This window comes from Arachis hypogaea, chromosome 8 (genome assembly GCF_003086295.3).
Source record: "Arachis hypogaea cultivar Tifrunner chromosome 8, arahy.Tifrunner.gnm2.J5K5, whole genome shotgun sequence".
Classification (NCBI taxonomy): Eukaryota; Viridiplantae; Streptophyta; class Magnoliopsida; order Fabales; family Fabaceae; genus Arachis; species Arachis hypogaea.
The window spans coordinates 51,105,560-51,133,410 of NC_092043.1; the positions used below are offsets into that span (position 1 = coordinate 51,105,560).

At 37.3% G+C, this 27,851-nt stretch overlaps 4 protein-coding genes across 5 annotated transcripts; 2 read left to right on the plus strand and 2 right to left on the minus strand.

Annotated features, from left to right (window-relative positions):
• Window positions 1–469: 469 nt before the first annotated feature.
• LOC112708212 (protein IMPAIRED IN BABA-INDUCED STERILITY 1) lies at window positions 470–5,152 on the plus strand. The gene is made up of 9 exons (XM_025760390.3): window positions 470–1,175; window positions 1,262–1,546; window positions 1,714–2,031; window positions 2,738–2,965; window positions 3,151–3,245; window positions 3,501–3,588; window positions 3,697–4,227; window positions 4,394–4,526; window positions 4,731–5,152. The coding sequence occupies exons 1-9, from the start codon at window positions 840–842 to the stop codon at window positions 4,748–4,750; spliced, it is 2,034 nt and encodes a 677-aa protein (XP_025616175.1). The 5' UTR covers window positions 470–839; the 3' UTR covers window positions 4,751–5,152.
• A 1,887-nt stretch (window positions 5,153–7,039) lies between these two features.
• On the plus strand, window positions 7,040–17,951 carry LOC112708213 (formin-like protein 20). The gene is made up of 19 exons (XM_072200278.1): window positions 7,040–7,112; window positions 8,226–8,929; window positions 9,007–9,228; window positions 9,308–9,452; window positions 9,525–11,059; window positions 11,104–13,190; window positions 13,288–13,405; window positions 13,500–13,571; window positions 13,656–13,754; window positions 13,941–13,982; window positions 14,202–14,282; window positions 14,374–14,424; window positions 14,524–14,605; window positions 14,702–14,796; window positions 14,893–14,964; window positions 15,073–15,189; window positions 15,274–15,342; window positions 15,422–15,488; window positions 15,578–17,951. Exons 1-19 carry the CDS (start codon window positions 7,040–7,042, stop codon window positions 15,901–15,903), a joined length of 6,057 nt encoding a protein of 2,018 aa, XP_072056379.1. The 3' UTR covers window positions 15,904–17,951.
• LOC112708214 (uncharacterized) lies at window positions 16,707–18,418 on the minus strand. Its single transcript, XM_025760392.3, has one exon. The coding sequence runs from the start codon at window positions 17,827–17,829 to the stop codon at window positions 16,846–16,848; it is 984 nt and encodes a 327-aa protein (XP_025616177.1). The 5' UTR covers window positions 17,830–18,418; the 3' UTR covers window positions 16,707–16,845.
• A 3,280-nt stretch (window positions 18,419–21,698) lies between these two features.
• On the minus strand, window positions 21,699–27,753 carry LOC112708215 (uncharacterized). 2 transcript variants are annotated; one of them, XM_025760393.3, is made up of 18 exons: window positions 27,442–27,753; window positions 26,987–27,085; window positions 26,738–26,820; window positions 26,552–26,636; window positions 26,375–26,461; window positions 25,676–25,737; window positions 25,316–25,509; window positions 25,170–25,230; window positions 24,768–24,945; window positions 24,029–24,067; window positions 23,867–23,928; window positions 23,704–23,740; window positions 23,545–23,594; window positions 23,157–23,226; window positions 22,577–22,652; window positions 22,287–22,366; window positions 22,128–22,196; window positions 21,699–21,984 (listed from the first exon to the last, which is right to left on the minus strand). In XM_025760393.3, exons 1-18 carry the CDS (start codon window positions 27,505–27,507, stop codon window positions 21,925–21,927), a joined length of 1,458 nt encoding a protein of 485 aa, XP_025616178.1. In that variant the 5' UTR covers window positions 27,508–27,753; the 3' UTR covers window positions 21,699–21,924. The 2 variants fall into 2 exon arrangements, with proteins under 2 accessions (XP_025616178.1, XP_025616179.1); XM_025760394.3 differs by having other exon boundaries at window positions 27,426–27,563.
• Window positions 27,754–27,851: the final 98 nt, after the last annotated feature.

A 27,851-nucleotide genomic window follows, 5' to 3' on the forward strand; every position in this document is an offset into this window, starting at 1 on the left:
TATTTTAATTTGTTATATCACTAACATAATTACAATGACAAAGTGTAGCTATTAATCTATATGTTAGGTGCTAGGGAAAGGGTGGTGTATGAAGTATGTACAGAAACATATTCAAATTTTAAATTCATGGTTAGTGAAAATAAAAACAACAACAACAACCATCCAATATGGCAATAAATATTCTTATATATAGTTAAGAAAGGGTGGTAATTCTTTTTTTTTTCATTGTATTATAATGGAAAAATTGAGTATGAATTCCACTTTAAAGTAAAATAGTAATATTAAGAAAGCCAAAAAAAAGTTAGAATTTATTTTATTTAATATTTATTAATTATACAAACATTTAAAAATGCTTTTATTACTGATTTTAGTCAAATTTACATGTATATATAATAATAATTGTAATATTGTTTTTGGTCAAACATATTTTGGTATTAAATGTGTATGTAAATAAAAAAGTGGGAGATAATGGGTGAGGTGGCACGCGGTTTTGCAAAATGGAGGTTCGGAGTTTTTAATTGAAAATCCGAAATGTAAAATAGCAATGGTGCTGCTGCCTCTGCCGCCATGCAAATTGTCCTTCCATTATTCTTCTATGTCTCCGCTGATTTCGCTAATAAAACAAATAGAAATGGTATTTATTTATTTATTTATTTGTTGCATAAATATGGAAATTAAAAGGTCTTGTAGGATTTTGATTTCATAAAAGGGGGTTCTCTCTTCTCTACCGCAATTGTCGCACGAGGCGCTATCAATTAAGTAAACACACAACAAAAAAAGTCTACATTCTTCTTCTTCTGACTGAACCAGAACTAGACCCGACCCGACCGGAATTCCTTATGGGATGCGTTAGCTCCAAGCAGGCGGTCTCCGTGACACCTGCGATCGACCACTCCGGGTCATTCCGCCCCAATGCCGCCGACTTCTCCGACACCAACAACAAGAACAACGAGAGGACTGACTCGTCTGTTCTGACTCGGAGTGAGTTGGGCGAGTCAGGTAGGACCAGTTCTACTGCCTGCGAATCCCTCAGCTTCAGGCTCGGAAACCTCCACAAGTACGTCGAGGGAGAGCACATCGCCGCCGGTTGGCCTGCCTGGCTCAGTGCCGTCGCCGGCGAAGCCATCCACGGCTGGATTCCCCTCCGCGCCGACGCATTCGAGAAACTCGAGAAGGTCCACACATGATAACATACAAAACTGGCCTCAATTATGGTTTATTATCCTGAAATTTGAATGTTGAGTTTTTTTTTGGTGAATAGATTGGTCAGGGTACTTATAGCAGCGTGTTCAGGGCGAGGGAGCTTGAGACGGGGAAGATAGTGGCGTTAAAGAAGGTCCGGTTCGACAATTTCGAGCCGGAGAGTGTTCGGTTTATGGCGCGGGAGATAACCATTCTGAGGAGGCTTCATCATCCCAACATCATAAAGCTGCAGGGCTTGATCACTTCCAGGTTATCATGCAGCATATACCTTGTTTTTGAGTACATGGAGCATGACATCACGGGCCTCTTGTCAAGTCCTCAGGTCAAATTTACCGAACCACAGGTCTGCTTTTTCCTAATTGTCAATTTCTCATTGTAATTTCTTTGTAGCAGTGACAGAATCAGCTGCATTCTGCAGCAATTGATGATACTATGATGTGATTTACAAATGTGTAGCTAAGGTTTAGTAGTTACAGTTGTTTGACGGAGGAGGTTATTTTTGGTGTGCAGATTAAGTGCTATATGAAGCAGTTGTTGTCTGGTCTCCAGCATTGTCATTCCAGGGGTGTCATGCACCGGGATATCAAGGGATCCAATCTTCTGGTGAATAATGAAGGGATACTCAAGGTGGCTGATTTTGGATTGGCCAACTTCTCCAGTTCTGCCTACAGGCATCCCCTCACCAGTCGAGTTGTCACTTTGTGGTATCGGCCTCCGGAGCTTTTGCTGGGTTCAACGGATTATGGCCCTTCTGTTGATCTCTGGAGTGTTGGCTGCGTTTTCGCTGAGCTACTTGTTGGGAAACCTATACTTCAGGGGAGAACAGAGGTACCAAGCTCTTTCAAAATATGTGAATTCCCATTATATAATGATGATGTTACTAGAAGATGGAAAACTTAATAGAATGGATTCTTTGTTAAACTTAAAAGCTTACATCAGTTTTGCCATTCAGCCATTGTATAAAAAGATATAAAACGAAAACAACAACAACAATATGACAACCCCTCAACCCTCAAGGTAAGAATGCTTGAGTTTGTCTGATAAGATTCCTTTTAACATTTTGGACCTACTTTTACAAGTGCAAAGAAGTATTGCCAGCAAGGGGCTATAAAATTTCATCAGTTCACAAAGTTATAAATATTCTCTTTTGGCCTAAAGACCATTATTTTTTTTTATAAAAGTTACTTGATGGTTAGGTACTTTATTTATTTATTTATTTTTTTACCATAACTTCATGATATCTAGCAGCTTTGGTATTGGACATCTTTGGTATAAAGCTTGTTTGGTTGCATCATTGATCTCATTGATTGATGCTTATAAATAATGTAGGGCAATTAAAGAGAAATATTGGATTGGATCTGATCAAATATAAGTTGGGTCAGATGAATGCTGATCATATTAAGTTTAATAAAATGAGATGAATGCTAAGCATACTAAGTTTAATAAAATGAATCAACTATGATTGACAATTCCCAAGCTATGTTTCAACTGTTTTTCTGAGAATCTTACACATTTGTCATTGTTACACATACAGGTTGAACAATTGCACAAAATCTTCAAGCTTTGTGGCTCCCCGCCTGATGAATACTGGAAAAAGACTAGACTTCCTCATGCAACTTTGTTTAAGCCACAACAAGCATATGATAGTTGCCTCCGACAGTCCTTTAAAGATTTGCCTTCTTCCAGTGTAAATCTGCTGCAAACTCTTCTTTCCGTTGAACCATACAAGCGTGGGACTGCCGCATCTGCTCTCTCATCAGAGGTAGCCTGATTTTATTTTTGTTGGAAATTCCTGGTTTATTGATTATCTGAACTTTTTTGTTTTATCTGCACACGTTATTTTTTTTTCCTGCTGTTAGTCCTAAATATAAAACTATTCATTATGCATCTACTGTGTTTATGACTAATTTTTGGAAAGATGATTTCAAATTCTTCTACTACTTTCAGTATTTCAAAACAAAACCTCATGCATGTGAGCCATCAAGCTTGCCGACGTACCCGCCTAGCAAGGAAATTGATGCAAAACACAGAGAGGAGTCAAGGTGAGAACTGATCACTGATCTTTACTATAGTTATTGGTAAACAATGGTTTAGTTGATCATATTTCCTCTAATGCTTCTGGATTATCTCTTATATGGAATACGAGAATATCTGCAAGTGCATTTCACTTGAGTCTGCTACAATGCTCGGATATCAGCAGATACATTGAACAAAGTTTATGCTTTGCGATTTCCATTCCCTTTGAGCATTATTTGTATATGTTTTAATAATGAAATCATATTGTGATGAACTTTCAGGAAAAAGGTCACTGGACGAGCTCGAGGAACTGAAAAAAGAAAGCCATCAAGAAAGGCCCTTGGATTCAATAAACTAACTCCAGCAGAGGTTTTTCTTGATTTCTTACGTCATTATGTTTCTTCTTAAAGGCGTGCACACTGATCGCAGGAAAGGTCTGGTAGTTAAATTAATTCTGACTTACCATTGCTATTATAGGATTTGGCAAGTCAAACTCAAGCTTCCCATAAGGTCAATGGTAGATCTGTTTCCATCCTTCAAGAACAAAAGGCTAACACAGGTGAGGAGGAACAAAAGCCAGCTAGTGGTAAACTTGAAGATGCTTCCCATATGAAGAATTCATCTCAAGAAGATATTCCCTTTTCTGGGCCATTACAAGTTTCATCATCAAGTGGCTTTGCATGGGCAAAAAGTCGTAAAGATGACGCTTCAATTCGATCCCACTGTCGAACTATTTCGAGAGGACATATTTTCAACCTGTCAGAAACTTCTACACTAAAATCAAGGAATAATTTGGATAACAGAAACCAGGAAAGTAAGGAGTCTTCTGGGAGGCGCACCAACTCTAGAGGCAGCGACCTACTTGACTTATCTAAGATATCAATGCAGAATCCGTGGAATAGGTTTGATCGCCCAGATTCATTTGATGCTTCCGATGAGTACCATTCGCAAGAACTATCTATGGCACTTTATCATAGAGAAGATTCAGCATCGAAGAGAAGTAATCTGGTAAGTTGCACTTTATCTATGTTATAAAACACGTGATATCACCTTTCAATTTTATGGTAGTTTCCCGCACTGTGCTTTGCCTTACTTGTATCAAACTCTTGAATGATGCGCCATTTTTATTTTATCCTTGCATAGACATTATTCTAATTTGATTTCATCCTTACAGAGTTTTCAGGATCAAGGAGAGAAGGTTGAATATTCCGGACCCCTTCTATCTCAGATGCACACAGTTGATGAGCTCTTAGAAAAACATGAGCGTCATATCCGACGCACAGTTCGAAGATCATGGTTTCAAAGAGGTATATAACTGCCTTTTTACCCTTGAAAGAAGCTACTGGTATAATTACTGCCATTTTTTTGTGCTTAGACTAGAAATCACAAAAAGAATATAAGCAAAACTATACTATTCCAAAGCTAATAATTTGACTTGACATAAATGAAACCACTCTTAAGAAGAACTGAAGTGTGGCATTTCTTGATAATCTGTGATCCCTCGATTGCAGCTAAGAAGCATGGGAAGTAAATGCAAAGTTAGATATAAAGAAGGCAATCTCCAATCCTCCAACTGCACTGCTAAAAGCAGCAAACGAACAACAAAATCGTTCTAACTCGGAGTATTTAGCTCCATGATTTGTTACCAGGAAGCTGGGAGACTCAACAACTTGAGGAACATGGCACTTTCAAATCAACTTAAAACATCCGATTTTTGGTCATTTTATTCATTTAGTTTAGGTTATAGATGAAAATTTTCTGTATGATTTAAGTTCTTCTCCCTTCTTATAATTAGCCATTGTTAATTGTTATCTAATTTCAAGGCTTGTCTGGCATTTGTATATATTTCACTTGCCGTGACTGGCTTGAGGTTCTGTTGTAGCTATTTTTGGCTCCAAAATGAATCAGATATAGTAATTTCATTATCTGGGAACTCCTAGTGAGCAAGGATACATAATTCTACTAATATCCTAATGTATATTGGAAACTGCTGTTTTCTCATTTTTTTAGGATTGCCATTTTAGATGATTTAAATGAAAAAGTTGAAGAAAACCAAAATTTCACGCGAAAGATTTAACTTGTAAGATCTTAACTAGCTTGAGCTTAAATTTGATATACATGCGGGATAAACTGCAACTCGATTGTCGATCTATTTCAGTAGCCAATAATGAAATAGGAATATTTTATAAATAATATATACCATTTAATCACTACATACTACAAAGTATATAGACGTATGTTTTTATAATAATGTGTGTTTCAGCTTTTGTATTTGGCTTTCGTCCTTCTTTTTTTTTTTCCTTTTCAATATTATGTTTTTCATACCTATTGTGAGTCAATATTTTTTAATGATAATTATTAGTAAATACTATAATATAAATGAAAAAAATATACATTAAGGACCTTAGGGTTGAGAAGTCGAATATGTCTATTTTAATTTGTTATTGAACTTGGATTATGTCTTCTTCCCCAGTACTTCACACTATAATTGTAATTTGTGACTTTTACCAACTTCTATTATAGAGGGATATAATTTGGTGATAAACCCATGATTAGATTGTAGATACTCTTTATAGTTTCACCATGAAAGAAAGAAAGATTTATAGGCAATAATAAATATCAAGGTAGACGTCTGAAAAAGTCCAACATTTTAGTTATGTCTCCCTATCAGCAAACAAGGGCCACACGTTTTGTTGACTAAGTGATATGTCATCAATAAGATGCTTCATGCACAATGTGAAATTTGAACTCCCAACACTTATTTAAACAGACCAGTAAGTTAAATTGTTATTTAACGATTCTTAACTATCAACTTTATATTAAGATAATTACATACGAACTTTTATTATATTAGATGCATTGTGAAATATTTGTTAACATTCTTTTGTATATATATGCAGTTTTAATTTCTTATGTACAACTTTTTTGCGAAATAAAAGTATAGTTAGAAATATGAGGTGTTGTTTCTATTCAATTTATGGTAAGGGAAGCTATATTAGGAAGAAATTATTAATTACCACGATAGCTTGTAATGTTGACGAGGGTTAATTAGAAAATATAATGTCATGTGCAAGGGGTTGAGAATCATATGAATATATGGATAAAGTGATGGACATGTTTTGAAAGTGACGCGATGAATAAAGTGATTATTTGAATGGACGTGTTAGGTGTAAGTGATATAAGTAGAAACGTAATTATTTGTTGTAATACGATAATTATATAAGATAATTAAATATTTGATTGTATGGCACGTGGAAGGAAGGAGCAGGTGAGGTGGTATCTGGTATGCGCACCAGAAAACGGTTTCAGTTTGCATTGTGTTCCATGAATTCCTCTTTCACGTTTCCATGCATTTTTTTTGCATGTTCTCGTCCTCAGCTCGTCCTCTTCGTCTTCGTCGTCGTTGAAAATCATACATTAGGTCACACTTTCTTCTTCTTCTTCTTCTCTTCTTCTCTTCTTCTCACTCATATCATCATTATTCTCCTTTCTCACTACAACACTACCCTTCTTCAATTCCCTCCTCTATTATTCTAATTAATTATTATTTATCATCTCTCACCATTTCCATTAACCCCCCTTTTTTACTTACAAATGTATATATTTAAATTTCTCTAGAATTTGTTGGCAATAATTAATATAGTCACCTTCTTTTTGTACGGGGTTGATTAATTTGCATCATCGATATTGAGAAATTGGACAAGATTGGGCGATTCATTTGGAAAACGAGTCGTATAGAATGCCAGAGTATTGATTTTGGATTAAGGGATTGGAATTTTGATCGGTTTGGATCCCAGAGGGGAAGAAACAGCGCCATCCCATGGCGCTGTTCAAAAAGTTCTTCTACCGGAAGCCGCCGGATCGACTCCTTGAGATCTCCGAGAGGGTCTTTGGTACGCATGCATTCCCATTCTTACATTTTTCCAATTTCTTATTACGATGCATTTCCTTCTGATACGTTACGCTTGTTCTTGGTTAATTTTGGAACAATGCATATGTATGTGAATTTATATACGCACATGGTAATGTGGTAGTTATAGTTATTACAATGCAGAGCCTTATTGTTATAATGTGCTTCTAAGAATGGAATGGATTGGATTTTGTTGCATTCATTCCCTCTTCTGTTTGGGTCAGCTGGATATGGGGTTCTTCAGAGTGTGATAGATAGCATCTGGAATCGGATACTAATTAAGGGTTTAACCACTACTTTAGAGAACATATGATGATACATCAATCATTCATTGAATGATTCTTGCAGTCTTATAGTAGAGTTTGGAATGACAGTTTGCATGGTGGCTTTGTAGTTATAGATTTTGATAAAAGTCTTAAGGCTGTAATTTGCTGGATCTCGAGCATGATATTATTGGTTGTGGTTAAGCAATCCAACCCAATGAGAATTTATATGCTGGAATAGGGGATAGTCGTATATATCTTGAATAAATAGAATGGTTAGTCTATTTGTTACTGCATCTTGATATGAAATGTGTATTGTTCCTGTAACCACCATGTGCCAGCTTTTAATAGAAGGTTTTTTTTTTCTTTTGCTGTAGTTTTGGAAGGCATTCTTTAAAGTGGAATATAGGTTTAAGACTTCAATGGAAATAAAATATTGAATGTGGATATTTGTTTCTTCTGGTCACCAACTACTTTATTGCCATAATATGTTACCACTGAACCTTCTCTCTCTTTTTTTCTTTGTTTCTTCCCCATGGTGGTGATAATTCTGGAAGATATGCTTTAAAGTTAAGACCATTACACATCAGCATGTTATCGAACTCAATTTATTTTTTCTTTGTGAGACTATTGTTCCTAGACAACTTATGCTCTAAGATAACTGCTTCAATTAAATTTTAGTAAACTAAAGAAGGTATTTGCCAGCTTGAATTAGTTTATCTGATATGCACTTAAGGTCTTTGGATTTTTAAGATTCTGGTTATAATGGAAATAGAACTCTTGTATTACATAGTGCAACATGTTACTTATATTTGTTATGTATTTTTTTTCAGTATTTGACTGTTGCTTCTCGGCGGATGTGTTGGAAGAAGAAGCATACAGAGATTATATAGGGAATATAGTAGCACAGCTAAAAAATCAATATTTTACAGATGCTTCAATCATGGTATTCAATTTCAGAGAACGGGAAACGCGGAGCCAGATGTCAGATGTGTTGGCACAATTTGACATGTTGACGGTTATGGAGTACCCTCGGCAATATGCGGGTTGTCCGTTACTCCCTCTGGAGCTTGTGCACCATTTCTTCCGATCAAGTGAAAGCTGGATGTCTGTGGAGGGGCAGCAAAACGTGGTGTTATTGCATTGCGAAAGGGGGGGTTGGCTTGTCTTGGCGTTCATGCTAGCAGGTTTTCTTTTGTACAGGAAGCAGTATACAGGGGAGTTGAAGACTCTTGAAATGTTGTACAAGCAAGCATCTAGAGAAGTCTTGCAACTCTTTTCTCCTTTGAATCCCCAACCTTCTCAGTTGAGATATCTCCAGTATGTTTCCAGAAGACAATTGGGTTCTGAGTGGCCTCCACAAGAAACACCCTTGCTTTTGGACTATTTGATCCTCAGAAACCTTCCATTGTTTGATGGTGGAGAAGGTTGCAGGCCTATTGTTCGTGTCTATGGTCCAGACCCTACAAGACCTGACAATAGTAGCTCTAAAATTCTTTTCCGAACTCCAGGTTCCCTCGTTCAACACTACCCGCAGGTGATGTAACATTATGTTATTCTTCAATTGATAAGAATTAATTCGATGTCATGTCTTCTAAGAAATTTTAACCACAGGCAGAATGTACGCTCGTGAAAATTGATATCCATTGTCGTGTTCAAGGGGATATTGTTCTTGAATGCATACATTTGAGTGAAGATTTAGTTGGGGAGGAAATGATGTTTAGAATAATGTTTCATACTGCATTTGTTCGCTCAAACACATTGATCTTGAGTCGTGACGATATTGATGTTGTGTGGGATTCAAAGGAGCAGTTCCCCAAGGACTTTAAAGCAGAGGTAATTTTACCTTTTATTTATTGTTACTACTTTTATGTTATGTCATCGTCATTAAAACCACACTCCGTATTTGCATCAGGTGCTTTTCTTGGACGCTTATGCTCTTGTACATAATCTATCTCCAATCAACGTAAGCCGAGATGTAAATGACAGTGAGAGTGATTCACCGGATGAGTTTTATGAAGTGGAAGAGATTTTTACGAATGCAATTGATGCACTTGAAGGTAGAGGAGAATTTGGCTCTCCTATGGTCCGTGATGATAGAAGTCATATAGACATTTGAAAAGATTCTTCAGATCCTCAAGCTTCTACTTTAGAAGATGGGAGTCACCAACATATGGTCCGTGATGATAGAAGTCATATAGATATTGATCCTCAAGCCTTTACTTCAGATGATGGGAGTCACCAACATATGGTCCATGATGATAGAAGTCATATAGACATTTGGAAAGATTCTTCAGATCCTCAAGCTTCTACTTCAGATGATGGGAGTCACCAACATATGGTCCGTGATGATAGAAGTCATATAGATATTGATCCTCAAGCCTTTACTTCAGATGATGGGAGTCACCAACATATGGTCCATGATGATAGAAGTCATATAGACATTTGGAAAGATTCTTCAGATCCTCAAGCCTCTACTTCAGATGATGGGAGTCACCAACAGGAGGTTGAAAGGGTACAATCCGATATTAATACAGTTAAAGACATTGCTGTTGCCTCTACTTCAGATGATGGGAGTCACCATCAGGAGGTTGAAAGGGTAGAATCCAGTATTAATACAGTTAAAGATATTGATGTTGATGATGTCAAATACAAGTTTCAAGAGATAGCAGATTTGGATCCTCATGAGGTTAAAGATATTATTGTGGATGAGGTCGAGATTAAGTCGAATTCAATTGCAGACAAGATGGATTTAGAAGATGAGATAACAATTATAAACAAGAAATTTGATGAAAGGGAAGAAAAGCATGATCTTTCTATGTCACATTCTGATCATAAACTACATCCATCTACTGAAAAGAAGCATCATTCTCCCAAGTTAAAGATTAAACATCATGAACAACATAGTCACGAACAACATGGTGCTGAGACAAAACATCGCCACGAACAACATGGTGCCGAGGCAAAGCATAAACACGAACATAGTGTTGAGGCAAAGCATCAGCACGAACAACAGGGTGTTGAGGGAAGACGACATCATCAGGAACATAATGAACATCATGGTCACGAGGGAAAGCATGCAAAGGCAAGTGTAGCAGCTAAGTGGATTCCAAGTAACAAGGGTTCTTACCAGGATTCAATGCATGTATATTATCCAGCGTCAAGCCCCCATTACGTACCAACGAGTCCTCGAGGAAGGTCTCATAGTATTTCCCATCTTTCTGAGTTGAAAAGTCCTAAAGGGAGGAGCACTTCAAAATCTTTAGAACATATAGAACTTGATACTACCTCTCCATCATCATCCTCACCTTCACTTAAAGACCCACCTCTTGAGTCAACCACTCAAGAACCACACCTTAATTCAAATCCAATACTTCTGCCAGTACCTCCTCCACCCCCACCCCCACCCCCACCCCCATCTAGTAGACTACCTACAACTCCTTCTCCTCCTCCCCCTCCGCCTCCACCTCTACCCCCACCCCCACCCCCACCTCCATCTAGTAGACTACCTACAACTCCTCCTCCCCCTCGGCCTCCACCCCCACCCCCACCCCCACCTCCATCTAGTAGACTACCTACAACTCCTCCTCCTCCTCCCCCTCGGCCTCCACCCCCACCCCCTTCAATATCATCTTTTGACCATAGAGACCAGTTTGTTTATCCATCCGTATCTGTAGTTGGGGAATTATCAAATGTAGTCTCCCTTTCTAATTCACCACCACCCCTCCACCTCCACCTCCACCACTACCACCACCTTTTTCAAAATATGGAGTTCCAACAATTCCTCCACCTTCCCCTCTCTATATTCCCTTTACACAAGAAGATCCTAGACATCTTCTCTTGCCAACCTCCACTACATCATTTCAAGTTCCACCACCACCACCTTTACCACCATCATCCTTGGCTTTACCATCCTTCACTAATGTAGATAGTAATCCACCACCACCCTCTCTTTTACCTGAATGTCTACCAACACAACCTCCATCTCCCTTGATTACATGTCCACCACCGCCACCGCCACCGCCACCACCACCGCCACGGCCTCTACCCCCACCCATTTCAAGTAAGGCTTCACCGCCACCACTACATTCTTCTCCATTAAATGAATTACTTGAAACACCACCACCACTATTTCCTTCATCAAGTGGAGCACCACCTATACCACAACCTCCTCCACCAACACCAGCACTTCCTTCATCAAGTGGAGAACCACCTGCTCCTCCATCAAATGCACCACTATCAACACCACCATCACTACTTGCTTCATCAAGTGGTGCACCACCTATACTACCACCAGCTCTTCCTCTATCACACGAAGCAGCAGCACCACCACCATCACTTCCTTCGTTAAGTGTAGCACTACACATGCCACTACCTCGCCCTCCTCCACCAATTTATAGAAATCAACCTCCTCCACCTCCTCCAATGAATGAATCACCCTCTCCTCCACCCACTCCTCCGCCTACTCCTCCGCAACCTCCAATGCATGCTATATCCCCTCTGACAATGCATGCAGCACTATCTCCTCCCCCACCTTCTCCGCCACCTAGTGCTCCTCCCTCACCTCCAAAGCCTGCAGCACTACCTCTTCCTCCACCTTCCACGCATGCAGCACCATCACCTTCGTCAGCTCCGAATCATACAACACCACCTCCAATGCATTCAGCACCACCACCTCCGCCACCTCCTCCCCCACCCCCAATGCATTCGGCACCACCACCTCTGCCACCTCCAACGCATGCAGCACCACCTCCTCCCCCACCCTCAATGCATTCGGCACCACCACCACCTCCGCCACCTCCGATGCATGCAGCACCACCTCCTCCTCCGCCACCTCCGCTGTCTACAATGCATGCGGCGTCACCTCAGATGCATGGAGCAACACCTCCTCCACCACCTCCGCCGCCGCCGCCGCCGGTGCATGCCGCGCCATCTGGGGTAAATGCAGCACCACCTCCTCCTCCGCCACCTCCGCCGTCTACAATGCATGCGGCGTCACCTCAGATGCATGGAGTAACACCTCCTCCACCACCTCCGCCGCCGCCGCCGCCGGTGCATGCCGCGCCACCTCGGGTAAATGCAGCACCACCTCCTCCTCCGCCACCTCCGCCGTCTACAATGCATGCGGCGTCACCTCAGATGCATGGAGCAACACCTCCTCCACCACCTCCGCCGCCGCCGCCGCCGGTGCATGCCGCTCCACCACGGGTAAGTGCAGCACCACCTCCTCCGCCACCTCCTCCACTTCCAATGTCAGGAGCGCCACCACCTCCACCACTTCCAGAAGGCCGTGGCCCACCTCCGCCACCTCCAATGCCCAGAGCACCACCGCCACCTCCAATGCCCGGAGCGCCACCACCTCCACCACCTCCATTTCCCGGAGCACCACCGCCACCTCAGATGCCCGGGGCGCCACCTCCTTCACCTCGAATGCCCGGAGCGCCTCCACCTCCTCCAATGCCTGGAGCACCTCAGCCACCTCCACCTCCAGATGGAGGTCGAGGACCAGGCCCTCCTCCGCCTCCTCCTCCTGGAAGTCGAGGACCAGGCCCACCTCCGCCTCCTGCTCCTGGACGTGGTGGCCCAGGCCCACCTCCGCCTCCTGGTAGTCTTCCAGGTGGTGGACCTCCACCGCCTCCCATGGGAAGAGGTGGTGGAGCTGCTAGAGGGCGTGGGCTCACACGTACTACAGCGATGCCTCGACGATCCCCTTTTAAGCCTTTGCATTGGAGTAAGGTTAGCAGGGCAATGCAAGGGAGCTTATGGGAAGAATTGCAAAGAAGTGCGGAACTTCAAACGTAATCATTTGAATTTCCATTCTCTCTCTATATAATTTCAATTTCAATATCCTTTACTTAATAGTGTATTAATTGTTTGTTTTACATTCAATCTTAGTGCACAAGAGTTTGACGTTTCAGAGCTGGAGAAGCTTTTTTCTGCAAGTGCTCCAAAAGCTGCTGATAAATCTGCCAAATCCAAAGCTGCTGCACCCAAAACTGATAAAGTCCAGTTGGTATTCTCTTCTTCTATATATGAATACTCTCCAAATTCATTTTTCATGTTTGCTTTTCACTCATTCAATTATGTATTTGTACTCTTCATTGAAGATCGATTTACGAAGGGCCTATAATACTGAAATTATGCTCACAAAGGTTAAGATGCCACTTCCTGACATGATGGTAATTAAGCTCATTCTTTTCATATAGGCTCCCTCCACTACATTTTTCGCTTTCTTTCCTAACAATTTTAATACATATTCTCAGGCAGCAGTGCTAGCCATGGATGAGACGGTGTTAGATGGTGATCAGGTGGAAAATCTCATCAAATTTTGTCCTACTAAAGAGGAGATGGAAACTTTGAAGGTGATGGCCTTATTAAAAATATATGCATAATTTCTTGGATCTTGTTATGATGGCAGTGAGGGGATCTTGCTTCTCTGGCATTTGATGTTCTTATTACTATCACATTGCCTATAAATAAGGCTTAGCTTTTGTAATTCCTTGGATTTTGTTTTCTAATTTTGGTTCATCTTGATTATGCTTATTTAGGGATACACTGGTGACCCGGAGGCTTTAGGAAAATGTGAACAGGTGTGTTAATAAGTTCTTTCAACCAATGTATCATTCTATATTGGTTGTGAGGGAAACATATATTGAACTTATAAGAGGTTCCTCTGTTAATTGATAAGCTAATTGATTCAAGTGTTTGTGTCTTCAAAAATTGACTTATAAAAAAGGCTATTTTGGTATTTGTTAGTTCAAGCTAAGGACCAGCCTGTGTAATATTTTCATGTTCTTGTTATGCTTCAGTATTTTATGGAGCTGATGAAAGTGCCAAGAGTGGAGGCAAAATTAAGAGTGTTCTCTTTCAAGATTCAGTTTGGGACTCAGGTTTGCTGACTCTCAAGGTGTTTTGTCTGAATTTGTTTTCAATTTGGTTTTTCTTGTTTCACTTCACTTTATTTTTTTCCACTTGATGCAGGCTGAAGACTTCAAGAGGAGTTTAAACACTGTGAACTCTGCCTGTGATGAGGTACTTGATAATTTGCTTACAAAATTAATAAAAGTTTTATTATTATTTATTTATTTTTCTTGTATTTTTGTGGACTGGTACATTTTGCTTTCATAATAGGTCCGAAATTCAGTTAAACTGAAGGAGATTATGAAGAAAATTCTTTATTTGGGTAACACATTGAATGAAGGCACTGCAAGGGGTATGTTCTTTTAACTATCTTCTAGAACCAATTTCAATCATGATCACAAATTGAACTGATAGTAGGTGTAAAAATATTTGTACTTGCATGGTACAGGAGCTGCAGTTGGGTTCAAGTTGGATAGTCTCTTAAAGCTTACTGACACTCGAGCTACTACGGGTAAAATGACACTGATGCATTATCTTTGCAAGGTATAAGTTCCATTTGCAATGCATAATCTAAAGAATTTTGTCAGAGTACAATAAAGGATGAATCATCTACCAAAAAATGCTTATTTAAAACTGCAGGTCCTGGCTGAAAAGTCTCCATCACTCCTTGATTTTCACCTTGACCTAGTTAACCTGGAAGCAGCCACTAAGGTGATGATTTGTTTTTGGCTCTTGTATCCACATCATGGATAATGCAATTGCAACACACACACATATATATAAATATATATATATTAATTAGGATACCAAATTTTGCAGATACAATTGAAGATGTTAGCAGAAGAAATGCAGGCACTCATCAAGGGATTAGAAAAGCTTAAACAGGAGCTTGCTGCATCTGAAACTGATGGCCCCGTGTCTGATGTTTTCCGTAAGGTGTTTAGCCTTTTATGTCACTTTTTGTCTTTCATTGTATCATATCATATATAATAAAATTGATGACAAAGAATTCTTTTTCAGACACTTAAAGAATTCCTTTCTATAGCGGAGTCGGAGGTGGAATCTGTAACAAACCTATATTCTTCAGCGGTAATCTGGTTAAACCATCATTACTGGTAGAATAATGCATAGGACGTGTATAAAGATTTTGTAATTTGTGTGTGGACAGGGTAGAAATGCAGATGCACTTGCACTATATTTTGGTGAGGATCCAGCTCGCTGTCCATTTGAGCAAGGTAATAATGCTTACTCTTGTTCTTGTATCAATGACAGGACTTGGTTTGCCTTGGCTTAATGTATGTATTTCATTGTTGATTGATTACAGTTACTGCTACTCTCTTGAATTTTACAAGACTGTTCCGAAAATCACATGATGAAAATGTCAAACAAGCGGAGGCAGATAAGAAGAAAGCGGAGAAAGAGGCTGAAATGGAGAGGGAGAAGGCTAAAGCCGGGACGCCAAGAAAGGGAGACGGCCAGACACCGAGGAAGTTTGATAGAGACATGGATGGCCAGACGCCAAGGAAGTCTGACATGGATGGCGAGACACCGAGGAAGTTTGACATGGATGGCGAGACACCGAGGAAGTTCGATAGAGAGATAGATGCGGAGACACCAAGAAAGGGTGACAAAGAGATGGAAGAAAGCTGAGAAAGCAAAGGAGAAGAAAGTATCCTCCCTTTTCCAAGATGGACAAGTCTATTTGGCCTCTTAAGGCTGGCGAAATAGCTAGCCACTTTGAGAGCTTCTGAGATGATTCTCTGATGGCATGTTGTTGAATCAGAATTCCATTGATCATCATCATCTATGGCTCCACACTCTGGTGATCAGCGCGGGTTCTTCAGATGCTAATGAATATGATGGACGGATGTAAGAAGAAGAAATCTGCTTCCGCGTTCATCCTTCCTGCACCAGAGCCTCATGCCTTGGGATTGTGAAGCACCAAAGTCCATCTCATCAGTAGTACCATGAAACCTTGTACAAAGTTGTAACCCCCCCACTACTTTAGGATCCAAATTCTTTCTAATGTAACATAGAAATTAGAGATTTTGGTAGGATATACTTAAGATCATGTTGTATAGGTGTCAGGTTAAGAAACAGAATTAGAAAATCAGGTCTCTGTACTGTAACTGTAATATAAGTGAAAAGCAGGCCAAAGTTATAGATGTTAGTAAAGTGTAATAGGTACCCTGGACTCTGAACGGATTTTAACAGTGAAAAATTCAGACAGATTAGTGTTGTATCTATCCAATTATACTAGTTTACTCTTCAGAATTGTTTGCCTGATAGTATGAGTTTATAAAGGCTTTTCCAATTGTTTGATGTCACCTTACTACACTAAATAATAGTAGTATAATCCCCTAAATATCTTCTACAACATCCTCTTAAATACTAAATAAAGTAATTAAGAATGTTATTTAGGAGGATGTATTATCAAAATGAAAGGAAATAAATAAACAGAAGGCTTCATATATTATTCACACTGTAAAAGATCCAATGTACAATGATAATAAATTGATGGAATAAAAAGAATTCCTTCTTCCCTCTCTGAATATCTGAAAATTCCAACAAAAAAACATGCTATCTTGTTACTCAAGGTAGCTCGTCAAAATTCTTGTTCCCCAAGTAACCTGTGAATTCAGCAGTCAACAGATTCTGGTCTTCTTCGTCAACCAATGATGCTGCTATCTTGCAGCTTTTGTAGAAAATGCAGCTCACAATTGTATCAAGTATGATGAAAATAGAATACAAATAAGCGATGAGAATGCCCTCTAAAGCAATCCAAGGCCACAGCTTCCCACCAATCTCATAACTTCTTACAATCCTTATTTGGAACAATGCTTCAATGGCGGCCAGCCCTGCATTCCCAGGCAGAGCCAAGAACAGAGCCATTGATGTCCTTCCCCTTAGAAGAACACATGCTTTCAGAATCGCCATGTATCCACCTCTTCCCTCCATGCCAGAGAGTGTGAGTGCCATGTTGCATATCACAAGCGCATTGGCAAGTATCACCGAGAAGAGAATGCCCCCCACCGCCGACAGGAGAGTCGAGCAGCTCCGGGAGGAAGAGTAGCCGAGGCCTTCCGTGACGGCGAAGGCCAGGAAGAGAAGGCAAAAGGAAGTTGCATTTGCTGAGAGGATAAAGAAAGAGTTATGAAAATAAGTGTGTAAAAGTGGCTTGTAATGTGAGAATATACAAGTAAAGGATGGTGGAATTGTTATGATTGGTTTTTGGTTATTGCTAAGTGCTTGAATTACTGATGCTTTTGCAATGAGGAGAAAAGTGAGTGTGAATGGAAGGGTGAAGATTGAGGAAGTGATTGTTTGAGAGACTTTGAGGTTGAGAATTGAGAAGAACTGTGATGATGATGGAAACCCTGCAGCAGAGAATAGAGCCTTGAGGTGATTGAATATATGAAGCATGATTGATGAGGAAGAAGCACAAGAAAAAGAAGAAGAAATGAGTATTGAGGCTGAGAATGGAATGGCTAGAAATGCTGCTGTTGAAGTGAAATAGTGATAGTTTTGAAGGAATGTGTAGATTGATCTTCTCAGAATCTTGCTTGAGACTTCCATTGTAAAGAATGTGATGAATTATGCATAAAATGAATGAAGACTCTTTTTAAGGCTCAACACAAGAAAAGAAAAGAGGTTGAAGGAATGGAAGTATTTTACCTTAGAGAATGTTTTGTTTTGACAGAGTGTGGATTATTCAAAAGGGCACATGGAGAACACCCTTTATCCTTGGCAATTAGTGATTTGGTGTGACACCCTCTTTTGATTACTTAAAATGCACATTTCTTAGTAGCTTTATTATTGCTATATTGCCTACAAAATATTTAAATCATTCAGTTATGGACCCATTAGCCTTGAAATTTAAGAGTCTTTTATGGCTTTAATAAAGGTTCAGTTCAAATATCAGAAAATAAAACAGAATTTACTTTGCGTTTTCTCTTTTTGGATACTTTTCACGTGGGGGTAAACAAATTGAACGTAGCTTGTAAGATATAATAGCCAAATAGTACTATTCTTTATAGTATATAATAATATGATATGATATATCATATGCTTTGAATTACGTACCTTCAACTTCTGTCAACAATTATTAGAAAAGGGACCCCAACATAATATGAATACAACACCATTTTAACATTAAATCACATGCTTATCAGTCATTAAAATGGATATAGTTTTTGGTAGGGCATTATGCTACATTATATAACAATTATATATCCAGCGAAACTTCATAATATTCTTCTCTTAATCATGCTTTTCTATTCAAATTTTAAAACAATTAAAAAACAAATAAAGGGCAATTTTAAGAAACTCGAAATTATAATTTATCAAATTCTGGGGTCTAATCTGAGTTGGAGGCATTGTGGCCAATGAAAATTTTCTGGTGTGCGTATCTTTCAGTTGGTGAGCTATATGTTCTTTGACCCGGTAAGTTAGTTAGAGGGTTTCCCATTAATTAGTGATAAGGCCTTATCTTAATTTGATTTGATTTGGTTTAGGTTTAGGATTATAAATAATATATTAATATTACAAATGGCAATATTTTATAGTTAGAGAATTGTTGGTATTTTAGCTTCCACTTGTTTTCCTTGTTGAGATGTCAACACATTCCGTGACATTCCAACTGAACTTTAATTGTGATTAGGTAATTGGATACAAAATAACAATCATGCAAAATTTGAAACATTAGAGGGTTTAGAGAAAAAAGAAAACAAAAACGTAAGAAGACAAAAAGTAAGAAGCTTAGGAGCATGATCAAAATACAACAACTATATATATACATAATGCATGTGTGAAGTGTCGGTTCCTTTTCTTTACTATTTCATATTTAAGCTTAAGAACAAAAAAAAACCCACATGTATTGTTTATTTAAATTGACTTTGACAAATATTATTTTATATGATTAACTAAGTTCAATTTAAAAGTAATGTGATGAGTCTACCTTAAAATAAAAATTATTAGTCTATGTGATGAGCATGCACTTGTAATTTAACATTGATTATAATGTGGTTAATCAACATATTTGACCTAACTTGAACTGCATGACATTTGTATAAGATTTCTTCCACTAAAGTTCCTAGAATAATTCCGGTTTTGAATCTAAATATTGTTAGGCATGTTAGCAATTTATTATTTCTAAAACTAAATGCTCCATAAATATTGAAACAAGACTTTCGCGTAATGTGTTATTAATTTATTTTGACTTATTGTCAATATAAAAACAAGGTTTCATATAAATATCAAAGTATACATCATCTAAATCAGCAAAAACTTGTAAATAGAAACATGTTATTAAATTAAATAATAATAGAATAATATTTTTTACATTGATAATCTATTATCTACTATTATAATTAATTCATTTGTCATAGTTAAAAGCCTATTATTTCCATGTGACTTTATTCTCATATATAATTTAATTATACAAACAGGAATTAAGAAACTCAACAATTAAGTTTAATTAAGGAATAAGTTTACTCAAATATTTTATTACTTTATCCATTAATCTTATATTATATTTCTTTATTTAATAAAATGCATATAATTGTGGAGTTTTCAGTAGTTCTGTTCCTAATATCATTTTATGTGTCTGTTTGCAACAAATATCATTATTCATTTCCCTTCAACAAAATAATGTATCCATCAATGATTTGGGCTAATTTTTTTTGTTATGGAAGTAGAAGTAGTGATATACCTTAACATTGTAATTTTTGGTGTTTTTTAAAACGGCATAAAGTACACAAATTGGAGGGTCTGATTTGTGTTTCAAAATTTTTAATTTTTTTTAACACAAATCGGACGGTCCGATTTGTGTACCTCTAGAAATCGGACGATCCGATTTCTGTACCTCTAATAAATCGGACGGTTCAATTTCTATTTCTGTAGTTAAACAATTCCACATTTGAATATAACACCCCAACAATCCACATTTTAAAAAAACACCGCTACCACTCCAATATTAAAAATAAAAAGTTCAAGTATTTTGATATGATCATGCATATATTATTATATAGCTTGCAAAATGTAAAGAAACTATTTATATAGTATCAAACATATATAACAAGAAGTCACAAAAAAAAACATATAACAACAGAGAAAACACAAAAGAAAACTTTCTAATATGTTATAAGTTTTTACACCAAGCACATTTTCCCTATTTTTTGGTTAACTCATGAGCCATGATTTGGAAACCCACCCCACCCCAAAAAAAAAAAAAAAAAAAACAAATTCTCACTTCTCATTTTCTAGCTGTAAAAAAAATCTCACTCTCGATTCTCCTATATATTAACATATAGTAATCAACCCAAATTAGTAAATTAATGACTATCTGGAGATACTTTTCTTTTCTTTTCGACTATCTGGTGGATTTGGAGAAGCAGAAATCATAACTTATTTAATATAGATAATTCATGGAGTGCTAGTAAAGTGGTGAGTTTGATTCGTAGTTCAGTAAGGGAGTTTCACACTATTTTTGCTATGCATCAATTTCTGTCTCCTCCTTCACTTTGTGCATTGGGTTCCACCTCCAGTTCATTCTGTTAAATTGAATTGTGATGCTAGTTGGTTTGCTCCTTCTGGTTATGCTGGTTTTGGTTGTATTATTCGCAATCCTGATGGATGTTAGTTGAAAGGTTGCACTGGAAAAGTCGAAGTGTGCAGTATTCTTTTTGCTGAATTGTATTAAATTTGGAGAGGTTTACTTCTTACTTGGGAGAGTGGATTTCGTGAGGTTATTTGTGAAACAGACTGTTTAGAAGCTCTTTTCTTGGTAAACCAAAGAATGCTTAGTAAGGATATTCCGGAATGGGATTTTCTTGGTAAACCAAAGAATGCTTAGTAAGGATATTCCGGAATGGGATTTGGCAAAGCATATTCAGGATGTTATGAATTGGAATTGGAGAGTCTCTATTCTTTTAATTCAGAGGACTGCAAATAGTGTTGCAGATTGTATGGCTAAAGCAGCTGCTTCTGTCGCGGACATTCACTCGAATTGGAGCCAACCATGGAGTGAGCTTCAACATCTAATAGATTTAGATATGACCCTAGCCAATTAATTTGGTTTTGTCTCTTTTTTCTTTCTTTTCTATTTAGTCACAAAAAAAAAATTAGTAAATTAATGGTTTTAAATTTAGAATAGGAATAGAATAAATTAACAAAATTTTCACAATAAAACTTAGAACTTAAAATAATGTTTCTTATATGATTACTAGCTAAATCATCTTTTACCTTATTCCTCAATCCAACAAACCAAAGATTAATCTGTTGTGAATTTCAGTTCCATTTAACAATATATCGTTAGTCAATAGATTATTATATACACAAAGTGAGAATCGAATTCTTAACACTTGTTTAAGCGAATGATTGACCTAACTACTCGGTCAGCACAAGCTGGTTCCTCGTAAATCATTCCCTGTAATTGGAAACCTGAGTTAAATTCTTAAAGCTGTATTCTGCCAGCATTACTAGCCCAGATTTTCGTTTACATAAATAAAAATCATGTACATATATTAGAAAAAAGTGGGTTCGACTTCAACCTTATGATACAACAAAAGTGACCTCATTAACAGTCATTTATGAGGCCAAAGAATAGAGTGACTTGTAAATGAATTTGCAATAAACAAATATTAAGTTGGAAGCACTCCAAAGCTTGTTTTGTTACTGAATTCTGCAGCCTTGTTCCTCTGCTCTAAGAAATATAAGGCCTCGTCTAATCCTCTACAAGGAAACAGAGAAATGATGCTTCTATAAGATAACAAACACATGAGGAAATCACAAAATGAAACTACACAGCAGAATGGATTATCAGAAGATGGAATTGAATGTCCTCCTCTGATTTATTCTTAAAAATGATCTAATACCTCTGTGGTATCTCTTATGCGAAGGAGATCCAATCTGTCCGAAGGCCTTCGGTTCGATAGGGTAGCCAGCTGCAATCGAATGAGCATTAGTCCATTGCAACAGAAATAGCCCACTTTGATGATTTTTTAAACAAATAAAAACTTAAGATATGTAGTCACCCAAAAACTGAAACGCTCAGGGTCTCGTGTCGACGGCATCATTGCTTCAACATTCAGGAGTCTCTCGATTCTTCTTGGATCTGTATGATATTTCATATTTCTAGAGCTTAGTATTACATGGAGCATTACATTGCAAAGGTTCAAATCGGAAAATAACTTTGAACAGCATTACAACAGAGTACTAGTTTGGAGAAAGAGGTGATGATCAATATATCTCATTTTTCACTCTACATAAAAATGACTGTAGAAATCCAATGTCTAAGGTCAAAAAATTTTTGTCTAAAGATTACCTAGTCTTGTTGCTTCTCTAGCTCTTCTTATCCATGATCGAGCATTTTCTGCTGCATTACATGTCAATTCCTGTAACTGTAACAGCATAATATCCATACTAATTAGATGGAAAGCAAAACTTTACAGTAATGAATTATATATGAAGGGGCATCACATTTATAATAAATAGAAGCTCAAAATTCAAAATAGGCATTTGAATCTTCATCTCACTTACAAATCAACAGACTACCAGCTTTGCAAACTTGAATGATGAACGAGCAAATATCTTCATTGATCATTTTTAGAAACAAAGCGGATGCATACAACATATATGCACTAGATTGAGAAGGCGTGTTTTTTATATCTTTATATATTTCTTGTAGATTCTAATATATTAGTATGCTAACCAAAAACTTACAAGGTAAAAACTCAAGTGCAGTTAATTTCATAAGAAGTTGATAGTTGAGAGTTGTTAGATGACAATTTAGTCAAATCTGTCAAATCATTTAACGACTGTCAACTATCAACTTCACATGAAGTTAACTGCACCTGAGTTTCCACCAACTTACAAACATAATGTAAAAGATATAGTCAACTTACAATCTCTCTTTCTTTTGTCCCTTCTGCTGGCATAATATCCTGAACCCATTCAACCTGAGCAACACGATACCTGCATAAACATTGAAAACATGTGTCATAAAGATCTTATGAGAATTTATATTATCTATCAACTACCTAACACAACCTTCTTTTCTTATCCAGCATTAAAAACACATAATCCAATTTTTTGTAAAAGAAAAAAGGATCAGTTAAACAGCAAGAGAACTTGTTAAACATAACTCGTGTATTATGAGCTTTGAGAGATTACTTATCCTAAGTTAAGCTTTAAAAACACATCAAGCTAAATCTTCCTAAATGAAAGGAGGACACAAAAATCCAGTTACATAGCTAGAGAATTTGTTAAACATAACATCCACTAACAACTTACCCATCCTGATCCCATGAACGGATGATGCGAAATCTCCTGCGACTTTCAATCTGCATATAATGGTACTTGCTTAAAGACTGAAATGCTTCTCTTTAAGATAAAGAATATTATTGAGGTGAAAAGGAAAATGATATAAGAAGAAAAATGATATATCTTCACCTCTATATAGAAACGACCATCTGGAAGTGGCTCACACCTGTAGTGTCAAATAGAAAAAATATTTATTTAAAGATTGTGGCTTGCATGAGAACAAGTTTAATGCAAGGTTATGAGCTCAAAATTAATTTTCAGGTAAAAAGGATATCAAGCACGGAGAACCTACTCAGTGATTTCCACTTCACAGCCATACTCGGCTAAAGAACCTGTTGAAGAATCAGTGATAACCTACAAGACACCAGATGAATGAGGTTAGTCCAATCATGAAACTTAAGCCACATAACCAAAGGAAACAAAATGAAATCAAAAGACTTGAATAAATATCTACCATTCCCATCCGATGATTGCCTTCCATTATTCTTCTTACCTATTTTTAAAGAATAAATAGATTAAAACACAGATATGATATTTAGACTGTCTGAATATAGATATCATTTATCATTAGGTATATGAATTACTTTCACAAATTAAACATACAATAATGTTTTAAAACAGCTTTTTTACAGATTTTAAAGTAGCATGTGTAAGTTTACACAAAAATCATGAATCACCAATTATGACACTCCTCACCAAATGTTGCAGTCAACTAACTCAATCACAACTGTTCAAATATATAAATGCAACCCCTCCAACTACTCAAGTTTTGAACAAAGGGTAAATCGAGACAATATATTAAATATAATATGTCCCTTGATATATAAAGAAGATTATTTAGATTTGTGCAATAAATATGTGAAAATATTTGCAATGCATATAAGTGTTCATTGGGTATTGACGTAATTCATCTGTAATTTATATGAAAAAAGAAATTGAAAATATGATATTATAAATATATTATTTTATTTAAAACTAATATCTTTACGGGCAAACCAGAAGATTATTCAGCAATCCCCCCCCCCCCCCCCCTTATCAGTTAGAATACTTGTTTTTTACATGGAGAAAAGGATACATGTTAACGTACCAAACCACTCGAAACTACTCATCAACATTTACCAGATGGCACTATAAAAGACTGAATTATTTCTTAAGAACAATATGTTATAGCATAGCATCCATAATTAACTCACCATCAATCTATACCGAGGTTCAAATATATTGAGCGGAAACTTTTGACATGGTATGACAACATCCATAACAAAGAGGGGCAGCAAATCTACACCAGGGTTGATTAAACTGTCATGCTCTTGTTTCCGTTCTGCATACTCCTCAGGAAAGTTCTTCTCTATGATGTTCTTCAATGTCACACTAGAAAAAGGTTGACAAGACTATAAATATCTTAGCAAAAAAAAGGTGTCCATAAAGTCAATTAGAACTTTTATTTTGTTCCAACATCTAAGACTAAACCAAATTCAGCTAAATGTGTCCTGATAACCCTAGGATGTGCCTTGTATAAACACCAAAGGGAGTATTGAACTACAAACTTACAATCAGAGAACCACATAATAAGTCAAATTTTTTGACAGCTTTACCTGATTGAACATGTTCTTGGACTAATAAACAGAACTGTCCTGCACAAAGGGCATCTGTTCCCTAACAATTGAGGACAAGAATTAGTAGAGTAGAGATAAGATATGAATTCATAGAGAAAAGATAATCAAGATGAGCTAATACCAACCAGAATCCATTGACTGAAATAGACATGAACGGCAAAAGGAATGTCCACAAGGGGTTGTAACAGGTTCATACAGCAACTTCAGGCAGAGAGTGCAATCAAACTCATCATTTCGCTCTGGTTGTGCATGTCTATTCATCCTTGTTGAATGAGATGGCAGTCTTTCCAAATTTTGAAGAGAAGCTTGAAGAGGATTGCTGCATAGTATCATAGGAAACAAAAAAGGAACTCGTGATCTACTTCAATAAGATGACTCTTGCAAAAGTCTACAATAAGTAATTTCATCAACATTTCTACAAGGAATACATAGAAAAGAAATTAAGGGGAAAAAGGAAGATTAGCAAGATTCATAATAAGTAGTACCTAAATGGATCGACTTGTAGACCGGAAAGAATAACATCCCTGGCTTTCTCATATTTTTCCAACTGTCAGTTTAATAAATTGTCATAGCAAGTTTTGCATAATATGCATAATATGAATACAATTATAAAGAAATTTTGGCCACAAAAAAGCAAGTGTTAAAAGAATTAAGCCCCTTAGCTCCGTATTCTGGCAAGACTAAAAGGGTTTACAATGGACTACAGCCACATAATAACTTTTTATGCCATAAAAAACTGGCAATTTTAGAGGACCTGCACAATAAAAAGTTAAAAACCACTTGAGACATCTACCTACATAAGCAACTAATTAATACTATACAAATCCAAATAATTTTCATTGCACTACTTTATTTACGACTATCCCCTAAATCACCATGAATTACTAAAATAATGTTGCCATTGTTCGTTGCTTATTATCCTAATAACCATAACAGCAATCATGTCCAGCTCCACAGCCTCGCCTCACTTCATGATATCCTACTCAAGCAGCTACTAACCCTCACAGGAGGTGTTTGGCATCATTCAGAAATCATATATTTAGGTAAGAGGGAGCTGATTTTGATATACGGTTATAGATTTTAAGAAACTAGTTCACATCTGAATTGAATTAGAAATAAATATGGTTCTTAGAACTTAGCGATTGATTCTATAAGGAAGATCAACCAATTCATGAAACTCTTACCAAAAGAAGTGCATGGGCCTTTAAAATGTAAGGATTTGCTGAATTACTTTGCAGGTCAACAAGCTTCTCAGCATCCTTCAAACCCAGCTGGAATGAATGTCAAGAGTCAACTACTAAGAGCAAATTAGTTTGGAAAGATGATAATATTCACCATGATCAAAACAATGCAGGACATACTTCAGCAAGGGTTGTAGGATCAAGCCCACTCAATGGTCTATGTTCCGAAGCCGATGGAGTTCTATGCTTCAAATATTGACTAATCCTGATTGGAAAACATTGTGGTTGCCATGAGACCACTAAGCAGCTTTACAAAACTTAATAAATTTGGGGGAATATCTTTCTTTAAAAAACTAAATAACCAACCTAATATAAGCTGCACAGCGATTGCCTAGGATGACCATATCACCAGATTTAATGTTATTGGCTCGCGAATAAAAGCTGATTGCCTGAATAAATATCAAAACTTTAGGGAGATAGCATAAAGCATCAGAAGTCCTTTCTCTTTATAATCGTTTGTCCAAATGTAAGGATAGGAATAAAGCATGCATAAAAGTGGAAATCAAAACAATGCAACAAATCATTAGCATTAGCAGCCTAAAAGTGAAACACTACCTCTTCCATTCTATTCTCTCGAAATGATTCATTGCCACTCTGCACAAGCTCGTAAACATGGCGAAGTGTGTCCCACGGCAAGCCGTCTGATTCTTTTTCCTGAAATCCAACACAAAAAAGGTCCAGCCTTCACATTATTACCATGCTAGATTCTTTATAATAATGTTAAAAATAACATTATAAAATCTAAACTATCATTCTATACGAAAAGAGGGACCACAGAATAGCGAAAGTTGTCTAAGTTGTGACATTGGCAAGTGAAGACTAACACGGTATCGGATTGGGATGAAAAGATGAATGTTTGAGAAGGCAAAGTAGTATATGAGTAAAAGGAAATTGCAGTATCCTATCGAAAAGAGGAAAGAGGCACAGAAAAAGAATTGAAAATCGAAAATTGAAATTGAAAGAAAATGAACGAATGGCGTGGAAGGAAGGGTACATTGATGAATACAGACCCAGACATAGTCTTTGACATCGGGAAGAGCGTCGTGGAAGGGAGGAGGAGAGGACGGAGCAGCCATGAAGAAGAAGAAGATGCATAAGCGGACCAAAATCCACTACGTGCTCTCTCTCTACTCCGCTATCATTTCATATCTATAATAATGCCAGTCAACGGGGGCTTTGACTCACACGTGTAATATTCTCATTGGTTCGCACTTTCTGAGCCTTCTGTTGCCTTCTTTTACCGCCAATTAACCAACCACTCGCACTAAGCGTTCCCTATACGCCATTTCCATTCTAATACCCCCAATATACTTGTACTCACTACCAATATTAGATATCAAATACAAATTTTTATTATATTTTAAACTTATATTTTCTATATTCATAATTTAATCACCAACCATTTGTTTATTACTTTTTA

Excerpts from the sequence above, each read along its gene's own strand:
- LOC112708212 (XM_025760390.3), top strand. The coding sequence starts at position 840 with ATGGGATGCGTTAGCTCCAAGCAGGCGGTCTCCGTGACACCTGCGATC. Across the intron at positions 2,032-2,737 it reads TACTTCAGGGGAGAACAGAG|GTTGAACAATTGCACAAAAT; the intron begins GTACCAAGCTCT and ends TTACACATACAG. Across the intron at positions 3,246-3,500 it reads AAACACAGAGAGGAGTCAAG|GAAAAAGGTCACTGGACGAG; the intron begins GTGAGAACTGAT and ends ATGAACTTTCAG.
- LOC112708215 (XM_025760393.3), bottom strand. The coding sequence starts at position 27,507 with ATGGCTGCTCCGTCCTCTCCTCCTCCCTTCCACGACGCTCTTCCCGAT. Across the intron at positions 25,231-25,315 it reads ATTTCAGTCAATGGATTCTG|GGAACAGATGCCCTTTGTGC; the intron begins GTTGGTATTAGC and ends CTCAATTGTTAG. Across the intron at positions 23,741-23,866 it reads TGTGAAGTGGAAATCACTGA|GTGTGAGCCACTTCCAGATG; the intron begins GTAGGTTCTCCG and ends TTGACACTACAG.
- LOC112708213 (XM_072200278.1), top strand. The coding sequence starts at position 7,040 with ATGGCGCTGTTCAAAAAGTTCTTCTACCGGAAGCCGCCGGATCGACTC. Across the intron at positions 13,572-13,655 it reads TGCCACTTCCTGACATGATG|GCAGCAGTGCTAGCCATGGA; the intron begins GTAATTAAGCTC and ends ACATATTCTCAG. Across the intron at positions 14,283-14,373 it reads AGATTCAGTTTGGGACTCAG|GCTGAAGACTTCAAGAGGAG; the intron begins GTTTGCTGACTC and ends CACTTGATGCAG.
- LOC112708214 (XM_025760392.3), bottom strand. The coding sequence starts at position 17,829 with ATGGAAGTCTCAAGCAAGATTCTGAGAAGATCAATCTACACATTCCTT.